General features: G+C 37.6%; 1 protein-coding gene across 1 annotated transcript in view; it reads right to left on the bottom strand.

The window, feature by feature from the left end:
• Nucleotides 1–334: 334 nt before the first annotated feature.
• LOC123665586 (protein CBFA2T1) overlaps nt 335–16,727 on the bottom strand; it is a 36,771-nt gene continuing 20,378 nt past the window's right edge. Inside the window, exons 6-11 of the mRNA XM_045599871.1 lie at nt 8,612–8,787; nt 4,875–5,045; nt 4,192–4,316; nt 2,539–2,682; nt 1,381–1,488; nt 335–705 (exon numbers count right to left, since the gene is read on the bottom strand). Of these exons, the coding sequence (XP_045455827.1) occupies nt 427–705; nt 1,381–1,488; nt 2,539–2,682; nt 4,192–4,316; nt 4,875–5,045; nt 8,612–8,787 (1,003 nt within the window). The 3' untranslated portion in view covers nt 335–426. The remainder of the gene's footprint in view (nt 706–1,380; nt 1,489–2,538; nt 2,683–4,191; nt 4,317–4,874; nt 5,046–8,611; nt 8,788–16,727) is intronic.

Genomic DNA, 16,727 nt, shown 5'->3' with positions numbered 1-16,727 from the left:
CTATTTCTATGTTTTATTTTATTTTAAATACTGTTATGTTATGTTATTAAAATACCTTTTTAATACTGTTTCATCATATGTTTTGGGTTTTATATATTATACATTTTGATGAAGAGATTGATGATTTGATGAAAGAAACATTTAATACTATACAAGTTTAAACTTCACAACTCATCACAAATAATTGTTAAAATCAGAGCCGGATTTAATAGTTCAGGGGCGTTAGAAACAATTTTTTTTTTATTATTAAAAAGTAATTGAAGTTAAATATTAATGTTCAAAGATTTATACTATCCAGATCAATTTGCAGTCTGAAGATATCTGGTCCTAACCTAACCTAAATCCGACCCTACAATTATTTATTATTTACCGCCGTATCTTCCTAGGGAATTTAATCGAGTTCCCCAAAAAATCCCTATTGATGCGTCATTTTTTCCCCCCTATCGCCCCGATCAGTCCCTGAGCTGACGATAGCGTTGCTAGGGCGATTCTCTCCGAGTTGGACGTCAGGTTTCTGTCTTGATTGGTTGTGAGTAACCTCTCCGCTGAGTTGAGGGTTGTGAGGGATAATCGATTGTCGGTTGTAGTAGGGATGGTTTGAGTGGTGATGGGCGTTGTAGCGCGGGGGGTTTTTGATAGGGTAGTCGTTGTTGGAGGGGAGGTGCGGAGTAATGCTGTCGGTTTTTGATCACGACCGCTGCATACCTGTAAAGATATTTAATGAAATTATAAAAAAATCATTCTTTACATTAATTTCTTTTGAAATTTTGAATCCCAGAAATTTTAATGATACGAATATGTGTAACTATGTAGCGACATTCACAATTACACATTGTCAATTTTGCATTACAAATATTCTCTGACTACCCAATTTCGATCTGAAAAGTTTCGGTAAAGCTACCTTACTATCACGAGATTTTGTGGTTACTAGGCGTGAAGATTTTTTCTATATTATTGATTTTTTTATGTTATGTGAACTCTGTCAAAAAGTTGTAACAGTTTAAAATTCAGAAAACATTGCCGTTAAAGGGACCTATGGTAGCGATTTTACAGTATGGGTATGAAATCCTTAAAATTGTTGTACTAATTTAAAATATATAATATAAATATATAAATATCTACACAATACACACACGGTCGTCTGTTCCTAAAGTAAGCAACTTAATGCTTGTGTTATAGGTAACAGCCGACTGGTATATATATAGCTACATTTTTTTTTTTCGATAAACATACTTATAAATAATACATATATAAATAAATATTTATATTACACCCAGACTCGGGGTGGGAATCGAACCCACAACCCTCGGAGCAGAAAGCAGGGTCACTACAAACTGCGCCAACGGGCTAGTCAATGAAAGCTAGTCAAATGAAATGGACCTGGTGATGGTTCTCCCAGTCCTTGTGCTGGCAGAAGGCTCCGCAGTAGCGCGCCGCGTTGCAGCCCGAGCACGTCTCCTGCGCCTTGCGACCGCAGTTCCAGCAGCACTGCACAAACAATACACATTTTGTTTAATTATTGTACATTTATTTTCCATTCGAAATGTAAACTACTTTTAACTTTATTCCTCTATTCAAATTATACAAAGTTGAACATTACGCTGAACAGTAAATGAGGTGTGGTACAGCAGGAAATTTTCTACTCAAAATCTGGACTAGCCCGATTGGGGTACTTCGACTTACAGAAGGTCACAGCTAAGGAATACTGCTTTCGAGCGGCATTATTGCAGGCGTCTATAAGCTACGGTAATCGCTTACCATCGTGTGAGTCGTACGCTTGTTTGCAGATATAGTTGTATAAAAATAAAAACGCTGGCGGTAGGATACGTGACGAGCTTTCGATGTTTCTGGTACTGCAAACGTCTTTCGAACAAAATTCAGTGGGTTCAATGGTCAAAAGTGAGTAAGCTTATTGCAGGCCTTGACAAATCAAAATAAATGTTTGTTCTCATACAAACAAAAACACGACTTTTATATTAAGATAAATTAAAAAAACACTCATTAGATCACACGCGTTCAAACTTAAATAGGACCACAAGAGAAGCACCAACTTATTATTAAAAAAAAATCGGTGCACCCAGTAAAAGGACATGCGACACATAAAAAATCCTCCAAACCTCTCTTTGTTGAAGGATTTAAAAAATTAAGATATAAAGAATGTATGATTCTATAATATTAGTAGGATGTAGTAAGAGTGATGTAGTGAGCGAACTACCGCTTATTTAGTGCCTAGACTAATAAATGACTTACCATCAAAATTGATTGAAAGTATTACACCAATTAACTTAAAAAATAAATTTAAAAATTACTTTCTTGATACTATTGTGACTTGACATATTTAGTGGTGTGCATCTTTTTATTTGAGTTTGCCAGCTTGCTTCTAATAGGAGGGTGGATAATTATGTAATTATTTTATATATATTTATTTCATTGGTTATTGGCATTGTCATAAGCCTGCGTGGTTTTTAATGCTATATTAAATATGTACAATATTGTTTATTTGATAAATAAATTTAAAAAAAAAGAGAGTGTGGGTACGTTGGTGGGCGGCGCGGCGCCGGGGCTGAGGTCGGGCGGCTCGGGGCGGCGCTCGGGGCGGGCGCGCTCGGCCGCCAGCTCCAGCGCCTTGCCCTCCGCCGCGCACACCGCGCGCTGCAGCTCCAGCAGCGCCTGCCGCTTCACCTGCCACACCATCACATATAACTGAGGTAGGGCACAGCAGGAATTTCCTGCTCAAAATATGGAGCAGCCCGACTGGGGTAGTACCTCGACGTTACAGAAGACCACAACTAAATAATACTGTTTTCAAGCAGTATTGTGTTCCTGTTGATGAATAAGGTGACCAGAGCTCCTGGAGGGATTGGGGATTGGGTCGGCAACGCGCTTGCGATGCTTCTGGTGTTGCAGGCGGTGTTGTCTATAAGCTACGGTAATCTCTTACCATGTGAGCCGCACGCTTGTTTGCCGAGCTAGTGATATAATAAAAAAATGCCCGTTTCGGATACTTTACAGGAGAACTCCCGTAACCATGGTTGCTGTGCTCCAGTAAAGGCGATATAATCAGAAAAAGTTATTTCATTATAATGAATTAAATTCGCTAAAAAAATTAGAAAACATTTACTTTGTCTTGTTGTGTATGGTAGGGCTGCGGGATTTTATTAATTAATAATAAAATTGGTACAAAATTGTGTTTTGATATTTGAAGTGTCCAAATATATTATTAAGCTGCCTTTTTTACTCTATTATATGCATTTTGTCCATCAACAAATAAGATCTAAGCATTTGGGATCTTGGACCATAAATACAACAAACATTTTTTTGCGGACAAACGATGACTTTACTCTAAAAAATTATTGCTCCAAGCTACAAGTACATGGCAAAAATCATGGCAGCCATTGCCAAAAACATTGCGTGAGGTCTGTAGCAGCATCATAGCAGCGTCATAGCTACGAATTCGTAGCGTGTAGTGATCAGCACATCGATCTTGTAAGACAAGTTTGTATTGTCATTTACAGCAAAATAGCGAGACCTAATGTGACAAAAGCACTTCTTTATTAATTCACACCTCACTGCTGGGCAAAGTCCTCTTTTTCCGTGTAAAAGAGGTATTGGAGTTTATAGTTTGTGGTGGATACCACTCACCTCACTGTAAGTTGGTGCATATGTGTAGGAATAATGATTGCCATCAAGTGTCTGTGATATTAACTGGGACAGACAGCTTAACGTACAATGTCAAAATCATCAAAAACAAAATAGCTTTATGCAAATAGGCCTCAAAAGCACCTTCGAATCGTCATTCTACAAATTAAAATTATACTTATTTTTTTAAGAGTGGAGCTACCAGTGATTCGGAATATATCTAGATTCTGCTCAGAAGAACCGAGAGGAGACTTCGCTTTTAACAAAAAATTGAGCGTGTGTTTTAATACAAAATTGGTTATATATTGTATGAAATACAACGTTACTAAGTTCACTCTTGGAGGCATGGTGGGGAGACCCAAAAAAAGATAGACAGGCCGGAAACCGAGCTGGAATCAAGCCGGCAAACGCTGGTGACATTCATTTATAAATAGGTACAAGTTGAGATTATCTATGTTTATAAGTCTGTAATATCATTTTGTAACGTACGGTGACATAATAAAATATATTTTGAAAATAGCTAGTTTTTCTTCATTAAGGCTCTTGTATTACCTGGTTGACGGCATCTTCAGCTCTTCTCCTGACCTCAGCGACTCTCTCTTCAGTCTGCCGCACCGCTGATGCCATTATTTCACTCGCTGCCCTTTTTATATCATTACTCTCTGTTGGTTCTATACCTGATAAATAAATTAATAATATTTAAAGGTTTGTTTCAGCGGTTACTGATAAATGGCTATTTTTTCGTTTTTCTTTCTCCCAAAAAATGTTTTGATAGAATATGAGATATTTTGTGAATAAGATAGAGAGGTCACCTTAACAAATAAATTACTTTTGGGTTCACAGATTAAAAACACAAATACCTGACAGATAAAAGATTTGTTTGTGAAAAAGAAAAATGTATCATATAATTTAATTTTTTAATTTGTTGGGTACCGACATACATCAAACATGCAGTCAAAGATGAACCATATGAAAAAAAACATAAAACCTCATAAAACATGGACAAATGCAGACCAAATTCTCATAGATCTCACAACTCGGTATAAGATTGAGCAAGAAGAAGCATTTGTCCATCTTTTATGAGGTTTTATGAGATTTTTTTCCACAGGGAAACAAACTTAAGTCTTGTTATTATGCATCGATATCAGATCAGAAATATCTAAGCCAGTAAAATAGGAAGTAAACTAACTATGCTCTTGTTTTAAACGTCATAGATATTCAAATAGCAAGCAAACCTCTCTGCTGTAATATAGCTAGCGCTCGCTTGGTCTTCTCCACCATGCTCAAGATGCAGTTGAGCATCGTGTTTATGTTCTTCCACTCATCATCGCTCTTCAGCAGACCAGCTGGACGAGGTTCTGTGAAGGGCGCGTTCATGGATGACACGTCACGTACTGTGATACCACCTGGACAATATATTTCGTTGTTGATGTCCTAAGATATACGAAGTTCCGTGAGCTACTTTTATTTGTGTGCGCTCATAATTTTTATTGATTGACTAATCGTTAGCGCAACGGTCACAGCTATGGATTGTGACCTGTTGCGGTGGTGTTTGGGGGTTCGACCCCCGCACACGACAAATATTTGTATTGGCCATACAGGTGTTTGCCTTGGTCTGGATGTTTGTGCAGTCCTTGTGATTCTCCCTACCGTGCCTCGGAGGGCACGTTAAGCCGTCGGTCCCGGTTGTCATCAAGTACACCTGATAGCGATCGTTACTCATAGTAGAGAATATATCCGCTAACCCGCATTGGAGCAGCGTGGTGGATTAAGCTCTGATCCTTCTCCTACATGGGGAAAGAGGCCTATGCCCAGTACTGGGATATTACAGGCTGAAGCGACTAATATCTATCTATATTTTTGGGCAGTCTTAGAATTGTTACCTATGCGACTACCCGCCATAAGATTTTCAATATGTAATAAACAATAAATCATAGACTTAAGTCATTAAAACCTGTGGTTTTGCATGCCTTACCAATTACATATAATCATCATTACAGCCTATACAGTCCACTGCTGGACATAGGCCTCCACAAGTTTACGCCAAAAATAACGTGAACTCATGTGTTTTGCCCATAGTCACCACGCTGGGCAGGCGGGTTGGTGACCGCAGTACTGGCTTTGTCGCACCGAAGACGCTGCTGCCCGTCTTCGGCCTGTGTATTTCAAAGCCAGCAGTTGGATGGTTATCCCGACCGATGGCGGGATAACCATCCAACTGCTGGCTTTGAATTACATATAATACGAAACTTTATTAAAATTTTGTAGTCGTAATGTTTTAATAATTGTGTTTGCTCGCAAACGAAAAAAAACCGACTTCAATTACATCGACGAGTAATACATTTTTTACGATTTTTTAAAAAATAGTTATCAGATCTCGATAAAATTTATATGTGAGCACATGATAAACATCAGCTTTCGATTAAATTAAAAATTATCAAAATCAGTACACCCAGTAAAAAGATATTGCGGATTTTCGAGAGTTTCCCTCGATTTCTCTGAGATTCCATCATCAGATCCTGGTTTCCTTATCATGGTATCAAACTAGGGATATCTCCATTCCAACAAAAAAAGAAATATTAAAATCGGTACATCCAGTAGAAAGTTATGCGGTATAATACAAAGTAGGTCGACGAAAAAAGCGTCAAGTAAAAACGCATTATTAGATATAACTCGAAAAGTAGTTATTACATCTCAAATAAATTTAAATGGGACCAATTGACACACACCACCCTTCTATTAAAAAAAAAATTGTCGAAATCGGTCTACCCGGTCAAAAGTTCTGATGTAACATACAAAAAAAATACAGTCGAATTGAGAACCTCTTCCTTATTGTTTTCTAATGTTTACGCGAATTTTACTCATTTAATAAAACACTTTTTTCGGATTTTATTGCGGTTTATTGTTAACTTTTGATTCCCGACGTTTCGGATACTTTACAGCAACCATGGTCACGGGAGGACTGAGGTGTCAGACGTCCCAACGTTACAAAGTTATTCGAAACTACCCGACATACATCAATATCTTATATAGTCCTATCTACGCAGAATGTGCTAATCGAGTCTTTAATCTGTGGTGAATTATGCTTGGTTTTTGATTTAATTATATTAATAATGGGGTCCCAAGCAGGTGGTAATTGCCAGCCATCTTCTCTATTGAAATTTGGATGTTTTTTAATTTCAATAGCCTCACGGATCATCCTTGGTTGGAATCGGTGTTCTTTTGCGAGGATCTGTGGTTTATCGAATCTAATATAATGGCTAGCTGTGTCTAGACTGTGTTCACAGATTGCAGACTTAGTATAGCGACGATGTTTTAAGTCAGCTATATGTTCCTTAACGCGAGTTTTGATCGATCGTTTTGTTTGTCCTATATAAGAGAGACCACAGTCACAATCAAGCTTGTATACTCCTGCATCTTGTAAGGGTATATGACACTTGACAGATGGTAAAAATTGACTTATCGTTTTTGGCGGCTTGAAAAAACTTTTTATAGAAGCTCGCTTTAAGATGAAGCCAATCTTGTCAGGATGTACTGTACTGTACTGTCACTGTGTAGGATGATGGTGTGATTCGCCGTTTAAGTACCTATCCGTTAAGATCTAAGCTTTCTTAGATGTATTAGTCATCCGTAATCCCAACAATACCTTAAGCCATACAGTGTATAGAAAGCATACCCATACGGATAGGTACTTAAACGGCGAATCACACCATCATCCTACACAGTTAGCTACCGTGGGTAAATCTTTGTTTCAGAGAGCACGAGGGATCTGCGATGAGCGACACCTGGAGACCGAACTTCAACATGTCAAGCAAGTACTGCGAGACAACAAGCTTCGGGTACCGCGTCCTCATCGCAGTGAACGTGTGAAACCAGCCACCGTCGAACGAGTACCTGCTGTGCTACCTTTTATGAAAGGGGTCACTGACAAGATTGGCTTCATCTTAAAGCGAGCTTCTATAAAAACTTTTTTCAAGCCGCCAAAAACGATAAGTCAATTTTTACCATCTGTCAAGTGTCATATACCCTTACAAGATGCAGGAGTATACAAGCTTGATTGTGACTGTGGTCTCTCTTATATAGGACAAACAAAACGATCGATCAAAACTCGCGTTAAGGAACATATAGCTGACTTAAAACATCGTCGCTATACTAAGTCTGCAATCTGTGAACACAGTCTAGACACAGCTAGCCATTATATTAGATTCGATAAACCACAGATCCTCGCAAAAGAACACCGATTCCAACCAAGGATGATCCGTGAGGCTATTGAAATTAAAAAACATCCAAATTTCAATAGAGAAGATGGCTGGCAATTACCACCTGCTTGGGACCCCATTATTAATATAATTAAATCAAAAACCAAGCATAATTCACCACAGATTAAAGACTCAATTAGCACATTCTGCGTAGATAGGACTATATAAGATATTGATGTATGTCGGGTAGTTTCGAATAACTTTGTAACGTTGGGACGTCTGACACCTCAGTCCTCCCGTGACCATGGTTGCTGTAAAGTATCCGAAACGTCGGGAATCAAAAGTTAACAATAAACCGCGATAAAATCCGAAAAAAGTGTTTTATTAAACCTCTTCCTTTTTTTGGAAGTCGGTTAAAAAATGGGTTGCCGTAAGATACCTAATTGTGAATACAATATTACTATGCTGTATAATACATAAATAATTATTAATATTATCTAGTTCCTAACGGTAACGTGACATTTTTGTGAACTTGAGTAAAGTAAAAAATTATACTTACTTATCTTATGTAGTTTATAATAGTAAATAAGTAATAAAACTGATTTAGTAATAGTAATTAATGGCTTCGAATAATTGACAATGGATCATTCAATTTTAATAATTATGTTTGAAACACAGATATTCAAATACCGCCATTTGAGATGATGAAACTTAAAAGTATCTTACAGCGCCACCTATTATGTGTTAAGGTAAGCTAAAATTTTGCCACTTACCGTCTCGCCTCTCGAAGCCTGTTTCTTGTGCGTTATGATAGCTATGGTAAGAGTGATAGTCGAACAAGCTCGCGTTGCTGGGTAGTGGGTAGAACGGAGACGGGTTGAAAAGGCTTGGTCGCTTTGCGTGTGGAGGGTAGTCGTCGTGAGAGCCGTTTGTTTGGGCTTCGTAAAAACTGAAACAATTAGTATTTATTATAGCCTATGGACCTTTTCTAGCTTGTATTAAAACACTTGCAAAAATCTTCTAAATTCTTATAACGAAAGTACAAAGAAAGTTCGTTTAAATTGTGTTTCAAACGCAATTATTTCTTGGCGGTAATTATTACCTAATTGTAAGCGGTAAATATTATATTATTTTTACTTCAATTGATAACGTTTTATAGAACTATTGTTTTTATTAATACAACGAACGATTTATCAGCAACAATTGCACGATTATCGCTACCACTTGGCAGTCATGATTTAACGTGGAATGACCGATGTATTACTATGATAAAAGTACTAAGATAATAAATAAATAAATACCTTATAATGTACATTTTGTTCTGTATATTTTCTATATTTGTCTATATTAGTATTATTAATTAGAATTCTAAAATTCAATAACAATAGACAATAAAAGACAAAAAATATTTAGGTTCAATGCTTACAATGATTATGCTAAGCATAAAAAGTAGTCAATGACAAAACAATAGAAGTAAAAAGTTTATTAGACTCCTCCGCACGGACCTCGAACCCATTATCTCATTTGTTCTCGAACTTTTCAATAAACAATCGGATTCATAATAGAAGTTTTAAGGAATCTAAACAAAGCCTTTATCAGAAAATTATATACATATTGCTGAACAATTTTAATAAAAATATGAAAATTTCGCTATATGATGATATAAGAGACGACAGAAGATCATTGAATACATTATAACAATAGTCATATCAACTTTATCAACAAATATATTTAACTGAAATAGATGTTTTAATGTTTTATTGTAATACATATATATTGAGATAAGGTACAGCGGGACATATCCTGCTCTAAATCTGGAGCCGGAAGATCACAGCTAAATAATATTGCTCTCAAGCGGTGTTGTGCTCCTGTGGTGGGTTAGGGGGCCAAAGCTCCCGGGAAGGTCGAGGATAGGGCCGACAACGCTCTTGCCATACTTCTGGTGTTGCAGGACAACAGGAAATACCCGTTTTTGCCTAATTAGTCGTATAAAACAAATATAACAAAAACTTTGTCGGATTTAACGTTGCAGAATTTGTACCAAATGTTTTCCCGGTTGTTATCACGGTCAGTCCAAGGTTGTTATCACAAACACCCGATCATTAGTTACGGTTGGGGTTTTCTTGCGACCTGCTGTAAAGCAGTGTTACCTTTTAAGCTCCAATTCTTCTCTACATGGGAAGAAATTGCTCAATAATAGGACACTTGTAGACATTTAAATTCAGAGAACCAGCGCGATTTATAAAAAACGAGTGTGATTTAGACCTCACGACTGAAGTGAAAATTCTTTAGTTTCCCCTACAGTAATATACGAAACGTGCTGTGTGGCTACGGCGCCAAAGAATATAGCCACCCCCTCTCTTCCCGTGGGTGTCGTAAGAGGTGACTAAGGGATAACAAGGTTCCACTACCACCTTGGAACTTAAGAAGCCGACCGATGGCGGGATAACCATCTAACCGCTCGCTTTGAAACACAAAGCCCGAAGAGGGGCAGCAGCGTCTGAGGTGCAACAAAGCCGGCCCTGCGGTCACCAACCCGTCTGCCCAGCGTGGTGACTATGGGCAACACACATGAGTTCACGCATTTTCGGCGCGAACTTGTGGAGGCCTATGTCCAGCAGTGGACTGCAATAGGCTGGAATGATGAATATACGAATTTCTATCTTCATTAATTTATCTCTCTCTCTCTCTCAACTTGCGTTCGCCTCATCCGATTACACTTTTCATTACGTTCTCGTCACGCATCCACCAGCTTACTCCCAAAGTCAAGCGTACTTAAAGAAACTATACTTCGAAAATTTTTAAAATTCCGTTTTTAGAATCGTCTTATAAACACATATAAAATATAATCCACTCAGTTTTCCTTTTAATACAATAATTAAATCAACAAACACCAAAACAAAGTCTTTTATATCAAAGCAAAATAACTAGACTAATATTATATCTTATTCATAACTAAAAGATTAAAGAAGGAAATTATCTCGAACTAAATTACCATCGTCTCTGATAGAACTAAAAGCAGTGCACGTTATAATTAAATCCCGAGTATTAGAATATTAAATATTGGTATCTCACAAACGGCAGCCTCTTGTTCCGATTATTATTTATTACCGATTGCATAAACTAGCGTGTTGTGTACTTGTGCGGTGGAAGAGAAGAGATTACAGCGATTCTGCTTCGTGGCTCGGTTACTACATTCAAAAATTGTATATGTCCTTAAACTAGCAAAACTACATCAAATTTACATCGTCAAGTAGTACTAAATACGCGTTATTATATCACTCATCATCATCACTTCAGCCTATGGCAGTCCACTGCTGGACATAGGCCTCCCCAAGTTCACGCCAGACATCCCGGTTTTCCGCAATCCTCATCCAGCCTACAGCGGCAATCTTACGTAGATCGTCGGTCCAACGGGCAGGAGGACGTCCCACACTGCGTTTGCCAAGACGCGGTCTCCACTCCAGGACCCGTCTACTCCAACGGCTATCGGTCCTGTGACACAGATGACCAGCCCACTGCCACTTAAACTTGCTAATTCTGTGGGCTGTGTCGGTTACTTTCGTTCTCTCGCGGATAGTCTCATTACTAATCCTATCTTTGAGAGAAACCCCAAGCATAGCCCGTTCCATTGCACGTTGAGCGACTTTAAATTTGTGGACCAGTCCCTTCGTCAGTGTCCACGTCTCGGCATTTATTATATAAATTGGACCAAATAAAAGCCGTAGTGGTTTTGAACAAAAAAGGATTTATCATAATCCATAGACCCAGTTTTGATGTAACACATAAATTATACAATAGAGAACCTATAGCTGCCTATAAACGTCTGCAACACTAGTGGTCAGCGAGCCAGGTACAAATTCGGTCAAATATTTCTTCTCCAGCGAAACTTCGTAAAATGAATTTTATATTATGAATATTCGCGACCGTCAGCGACTCCGTGGGGCAGGCACACTTACAGTTTGTTTCAAAAAAAATGTTTAGTGAATAAATTAATCAAGTTCAAGTATAGTAGAAAACTCAATTAAGTTAATATATATTTAACAAAGTTGCCAAAACGTTTATTATGCACAGACACCCGCCCGTAACTTGAACCGCAGCATGGAACTCCGCCAATACGCACGCATTGTAGTCGATTGCATTTGAAAGATCGTAATCTATACGCGGCTTTTTGGACCGCGTTCAATTAATTACCGAAAGTTTAAAACAATGCCGTGGTTTAGCGGATATACGACCCATTGTTGTTTGAAAAAGCGGTTTACCGATATGAACTTTGGGATAATTCTTAGTTTTGTTTGTAAATTAAATGGAACTATTGTGAAAGCTGTCTTGTTAATTAATTGCTTAGCGGCCGTTTTAATAATATCCCACCAAAAACATTGTCATGCAAAATGTTGCCAAGACGAGATCATATGGCTCGCACTGTCAAAAAGTTATCAGATCTCATGTAGAGCCAAGCTTCTAACTCTACACGCCCTAACTCTACAAGCCCTAACTTCACAAACTCTACACCTTAGTGAAAATATGTGGTTTGGCCGTTTCTTTACTACCGGCCGATGTTGTAGATGACAACTGCGGGTGAGGTGGACTACTGCTGCTGGCGATGCTGCCTCCTGCCTCTTCATTTTGGCCCCGTCGCGGGACAGTATGGATACCTACCGTGCCCCCAGATCTGGTTTTGTAAGCGAGAGATTTTTGATACAATTTGTACGGAGTTTACATCAAGACGCCGCGTTGGCGAAACGGTCACAGCACTGGTTTGTGGCTATTGCGCTGGCGGTTGCGGGTTCGATCCCCGCACATGACAAACATTTGTATTGGCCATATAGATGTTTGCCGTGGTCTGGGTGTTTGTGCATTTCTTGTAGGTCTCCCCACCGTGCCTCGGAGAGCACGTTGAATTGTCGGTCCCGGTTGTTATCATCTACACCTGATAGCGATCGTCACTCATAGTAGGGAATATATCCGCGAACCTGCTTTGGACTAGCGTGGTGGATTAAGCTCTTATCCTTCTACATGGGAAAGAGGCCTATGCCCAGTAGTGGGATATTACAGGCTGAAGCGTAGCATAGCGTACATACTTTATCATGTAGGCTTAGTTATGGTAATTGCAATCAAATTCGCGTTAAACTAATAATATAAATACGAACGCCACTACGGTACAGAAACGTGTTCAGTGTACAACTTTCGCAAACTACTCGTAAGTTTCGAGTGATACGTCGCCACATGGCAACATCGCCATTAAATAGCAATTATAACGTAACATCAAGCACTGCCCGCACACTTTAAACTTCGTAATCTCCTGCACGATAATTAAGGGTTTCCATAACACTAACCCATACCCTTTACTTTGCCCATTAGTTTTTTTTTCAACACTAGAAAATATTAATTGGGTTCTTTAAAAAAATGGGTAATTAAGCACAAGTCCGCTCATAGTACTACACAATTTGTAATTATCATAAAAGTATTTTTAGTAATTTATTCGCGACTTGAAATAATGTATAACTAAAGTGAATTGATTATTGTTGAATTGTTGCGTTCAAGTAAATTTAATACCTGACAGGTCCAACATTAGAAAAAGGCAAATATTCTGATAATGTCATGTCTTTCTCATTGATGGGTACGAGTTTTATCCGCCATGTTCCATTGGAAAATTAGTAGATTGTAATCTAGTTGGTTAAAAGATTTTCTTAACAGTTGAGAAAAAGACTTCGTTGTAAATCGCTAAGCATCGTAATTGACTGTTGCATGCATGCATCAGTTCCTTATATAGATAAACTTTATAGACGTTCATATGCAAACATCAGTAAGATGCCAAACCTTAAATCTTACTAAGATTTTTTGAGGTAATGCACAGCAGGAAATATCCAACTCAAAATCTGGTACAGGCCGACTGGAAAAATTGCTGAGCGTAACAGAAGACCACAGCTCAATAACACTGCTCATAATCAGTGCCGTATTTCTTAGGTTTTAGTAGTAAAAGAAAAATAGCTCTCGAAAACTCATTCTTGCTAGACTGTATTTCAATTCATGACTATCTAGTACCTAATTAAATGAGTATAATGGATTTTTATGGCTTTAATGCCCAAATATATAGCAATAGATATTATATCAAAAGAGTCAACGCCGTATACATAAATATCGCTATAATTTCAAATTCCGCGCCAGAAGCGAACCCTTTCATAACTCAGCGCTCATTCTGCGCACATGCTAACGAATGCCCATTAGCGAACCCTGCCAAATTATGCCGTAACTCAGGTCTAAACAAAACCGCGGGCGAGACTTATGGAAGGCAGATAATTAGACTATGAAATAACTACTTATACGTTTTGACTCTATTGTGAATATATAGATATAATTGTGTTTGCTCGCAAACGAAAAAACCGACTTCAATTACATCGACAAGTAATGCATCGTAAGTACACGAAAAAAATTAACAAACGCACTAGTCGTCACTATGATTTTCAAGGGTTTCCCTCGATTTCTCTGGGACTCCATCATCAGATATTGGTTTCCTTATCATGGTACCATCCTTGGGATATCTCCTTTCCAACGAAAAAAGAGTTATCCAAATCGGTTCATAAACGACAAAGTTAAGTGAAGTTTAAGTTGTTCTTGTGGTGAGTAGCTGAAAGTTCTGAGGATACGCAGTGCTGAGAACGGGTGTTAGGGTTGGCAGCGCGCTTGCTCCTGGCGTTGTTATTCGTCCATAGGCTACGCTATTTGCTTATCATCAGATTTTGTTTGCCACTTTGGACTAATGATTCCACAGGTTACGTCTAAATTAATTGTATGGTTAATGGCAAAGGCAGACTTGTCCCTAGAAGAGATCTCTTCCAGTCAACGAATGGTCATGAGAGAGAGTGTCATATAGTAGACAGTGCAAGAAATATCAGCTTGAAAAACCTAAATAGCTGCAATATACTACCTACTTACAAGTATAAATATATATCCTTACATAGACACATATATACCTACATACATTAGTACGTATAATAGGTCTCTGATAAAAAGAAAGATAAATCAGGAAATAAATAATAATACAAAATTGTGGTCGCCCAGTGGTCGACCACAATTCGACCATAATTAATTTAAATTATAAGTTTGAACATATACCTATATGTATATTAGTTATTAGCTATTATGTTTGACATTCAGTAAAGACTATTAATCTAGTCTATAATCTGTTCTTATTTGATTGACACGTGTGTGTCAAATACATGGTAGTGTGTGTAATTTTTTTATTGATTTAATATATTTTTATGCATAATTAAAAAATAATAGTGTTTGCTCGCAAACTAAAAAAAACCGACTTCAATTACATCGACGAGTAATACAACGTAGATCGACGAAAAAATAGTCGCGCGTTATCAAAGATTACTCAAAAAGTAGTCATCAGATCTCAATAAAATTTATATGTGACCACATGACAAACATCAGCTTTCGATTAAATTAAAAATTATTAAAATCTGTACACCCGGTAAAAAGTTATTGCGGATTTTCAAGAGTTTCCCTCGATTTCTCTGGGATCCCATCATCAGATCCTGGTTTCCTTATCATGGTACTAAACTAGGGATATCTTCTTTCCAACAAAAAAAGAATTTTCAAAATCGGTACACCCAGTAAAAAGTTATTGCGGATTTTCAAGAGTTTCCCTCGATTTCTCTGGGAGACCACCATCAGATCCTAGTTTCCTTATCATGGTACTAAACTAGGGATATCTACTTTCCAACAAAAAAAGAATTATCAAAATCGGTACATCCAGTAGAAAGTTATGCGGTATAATACAACGTAAAACGTAACGAAAAAATCGTCAAGTAAAAACGCATTATTAGATATAACTCGAAAAGTAGTTGTTAGATCTCAAATAAATTTAAATGGGACCAATTGGCACACACCACCTTTCGATCAAAAGAAATTTGTCGAAATCGGTCCACACGGTCAAAAGTTCTGATGTAACATACATAAAAAAAAATACAGTCGAATTGAGAACCTCCTCCTTTTTTGGAAGTCGGTTAAAAATTAGCATCTACACTGCTTCTTTGTATAAATTATAACAGTGCGAAATTTCATATTCCTCCGTCCACGCAATTTTCGTAAAAAGGGGTACAAAGTTTTTATAACATTTATTAAGGAAATAATTGTGTTTGCTCGCAAACGAAAAAAAACCGACTTCAATTACATCGACGAGTAATACAACGTAGATCGACGACAAAATGCTCAAGTAACTGCGCGTTATCAAAGATTACTCAAAAAGTAGTTATCAGATCTCAATGAAATTTATATGTGACCACATGACAAACATCAGCTTTCGATTAAATTAAAAATTATTAAAATAGGTACACCCAGTAAAAAGTTATTGCGGATTTTTAAGAGTTTCCCTCGATTTCTCTAAGATCCCACCATCAGATCCTGGTTTCCTTATCATGTCACCAAACTAGGGATATCTCCTTTCCAACAAAAAAAGAATTATCAAAATCGGTACACCCAGTAAAAAGTTATTGCGGATTTTCAAGAGTTTCCTTCGATTTCTCTGGGATCCCATCATCAGATCCTGGTTTCCATATCATGGTACTAAACTAGGTATATCCCCTTTCTAACAAAAAAAGAATAATTCAAATCGGTACATCCAGTAGAAAGTTATGCGGTATAATACAACGTAGGTCGACGAAAAAAGCGTCAAGTAAAAACGCATTATTAGATATAGCTCGAAAAGTAGTTGTTAGATCTCAAATAAATTTAAATGGGACCAATTGGCACACACCACCTTTCGATTAAAAGAAAATTTGTCGAAATCGCTCCACCCTGTCAAAAGTTCTGATGACACATACATAAAAAAAAAAAAAAAAAATACAGTCGAATTGAGAACCTCCTCCTTTTTTGGAAGTC

This window comes from Melitaea cinxia, chromosome 24, assembly GCF_905220565.1.
Source record: "Melitaea cinxia chromosome 24, ilMelCinx1.1, whole genome shotgun sequence".
NCBI lineage: Eukaryota > Metazoa > Arthropoda > Insecta > Lepidoptera > Nymphalidae > Melitaea > Melitaea cinxia.
The sequence above is the reverse complement of the archived record's forward strand: the minus strand, read 5'-3'. Positions and strand labels throughout refer to the sequence as shown.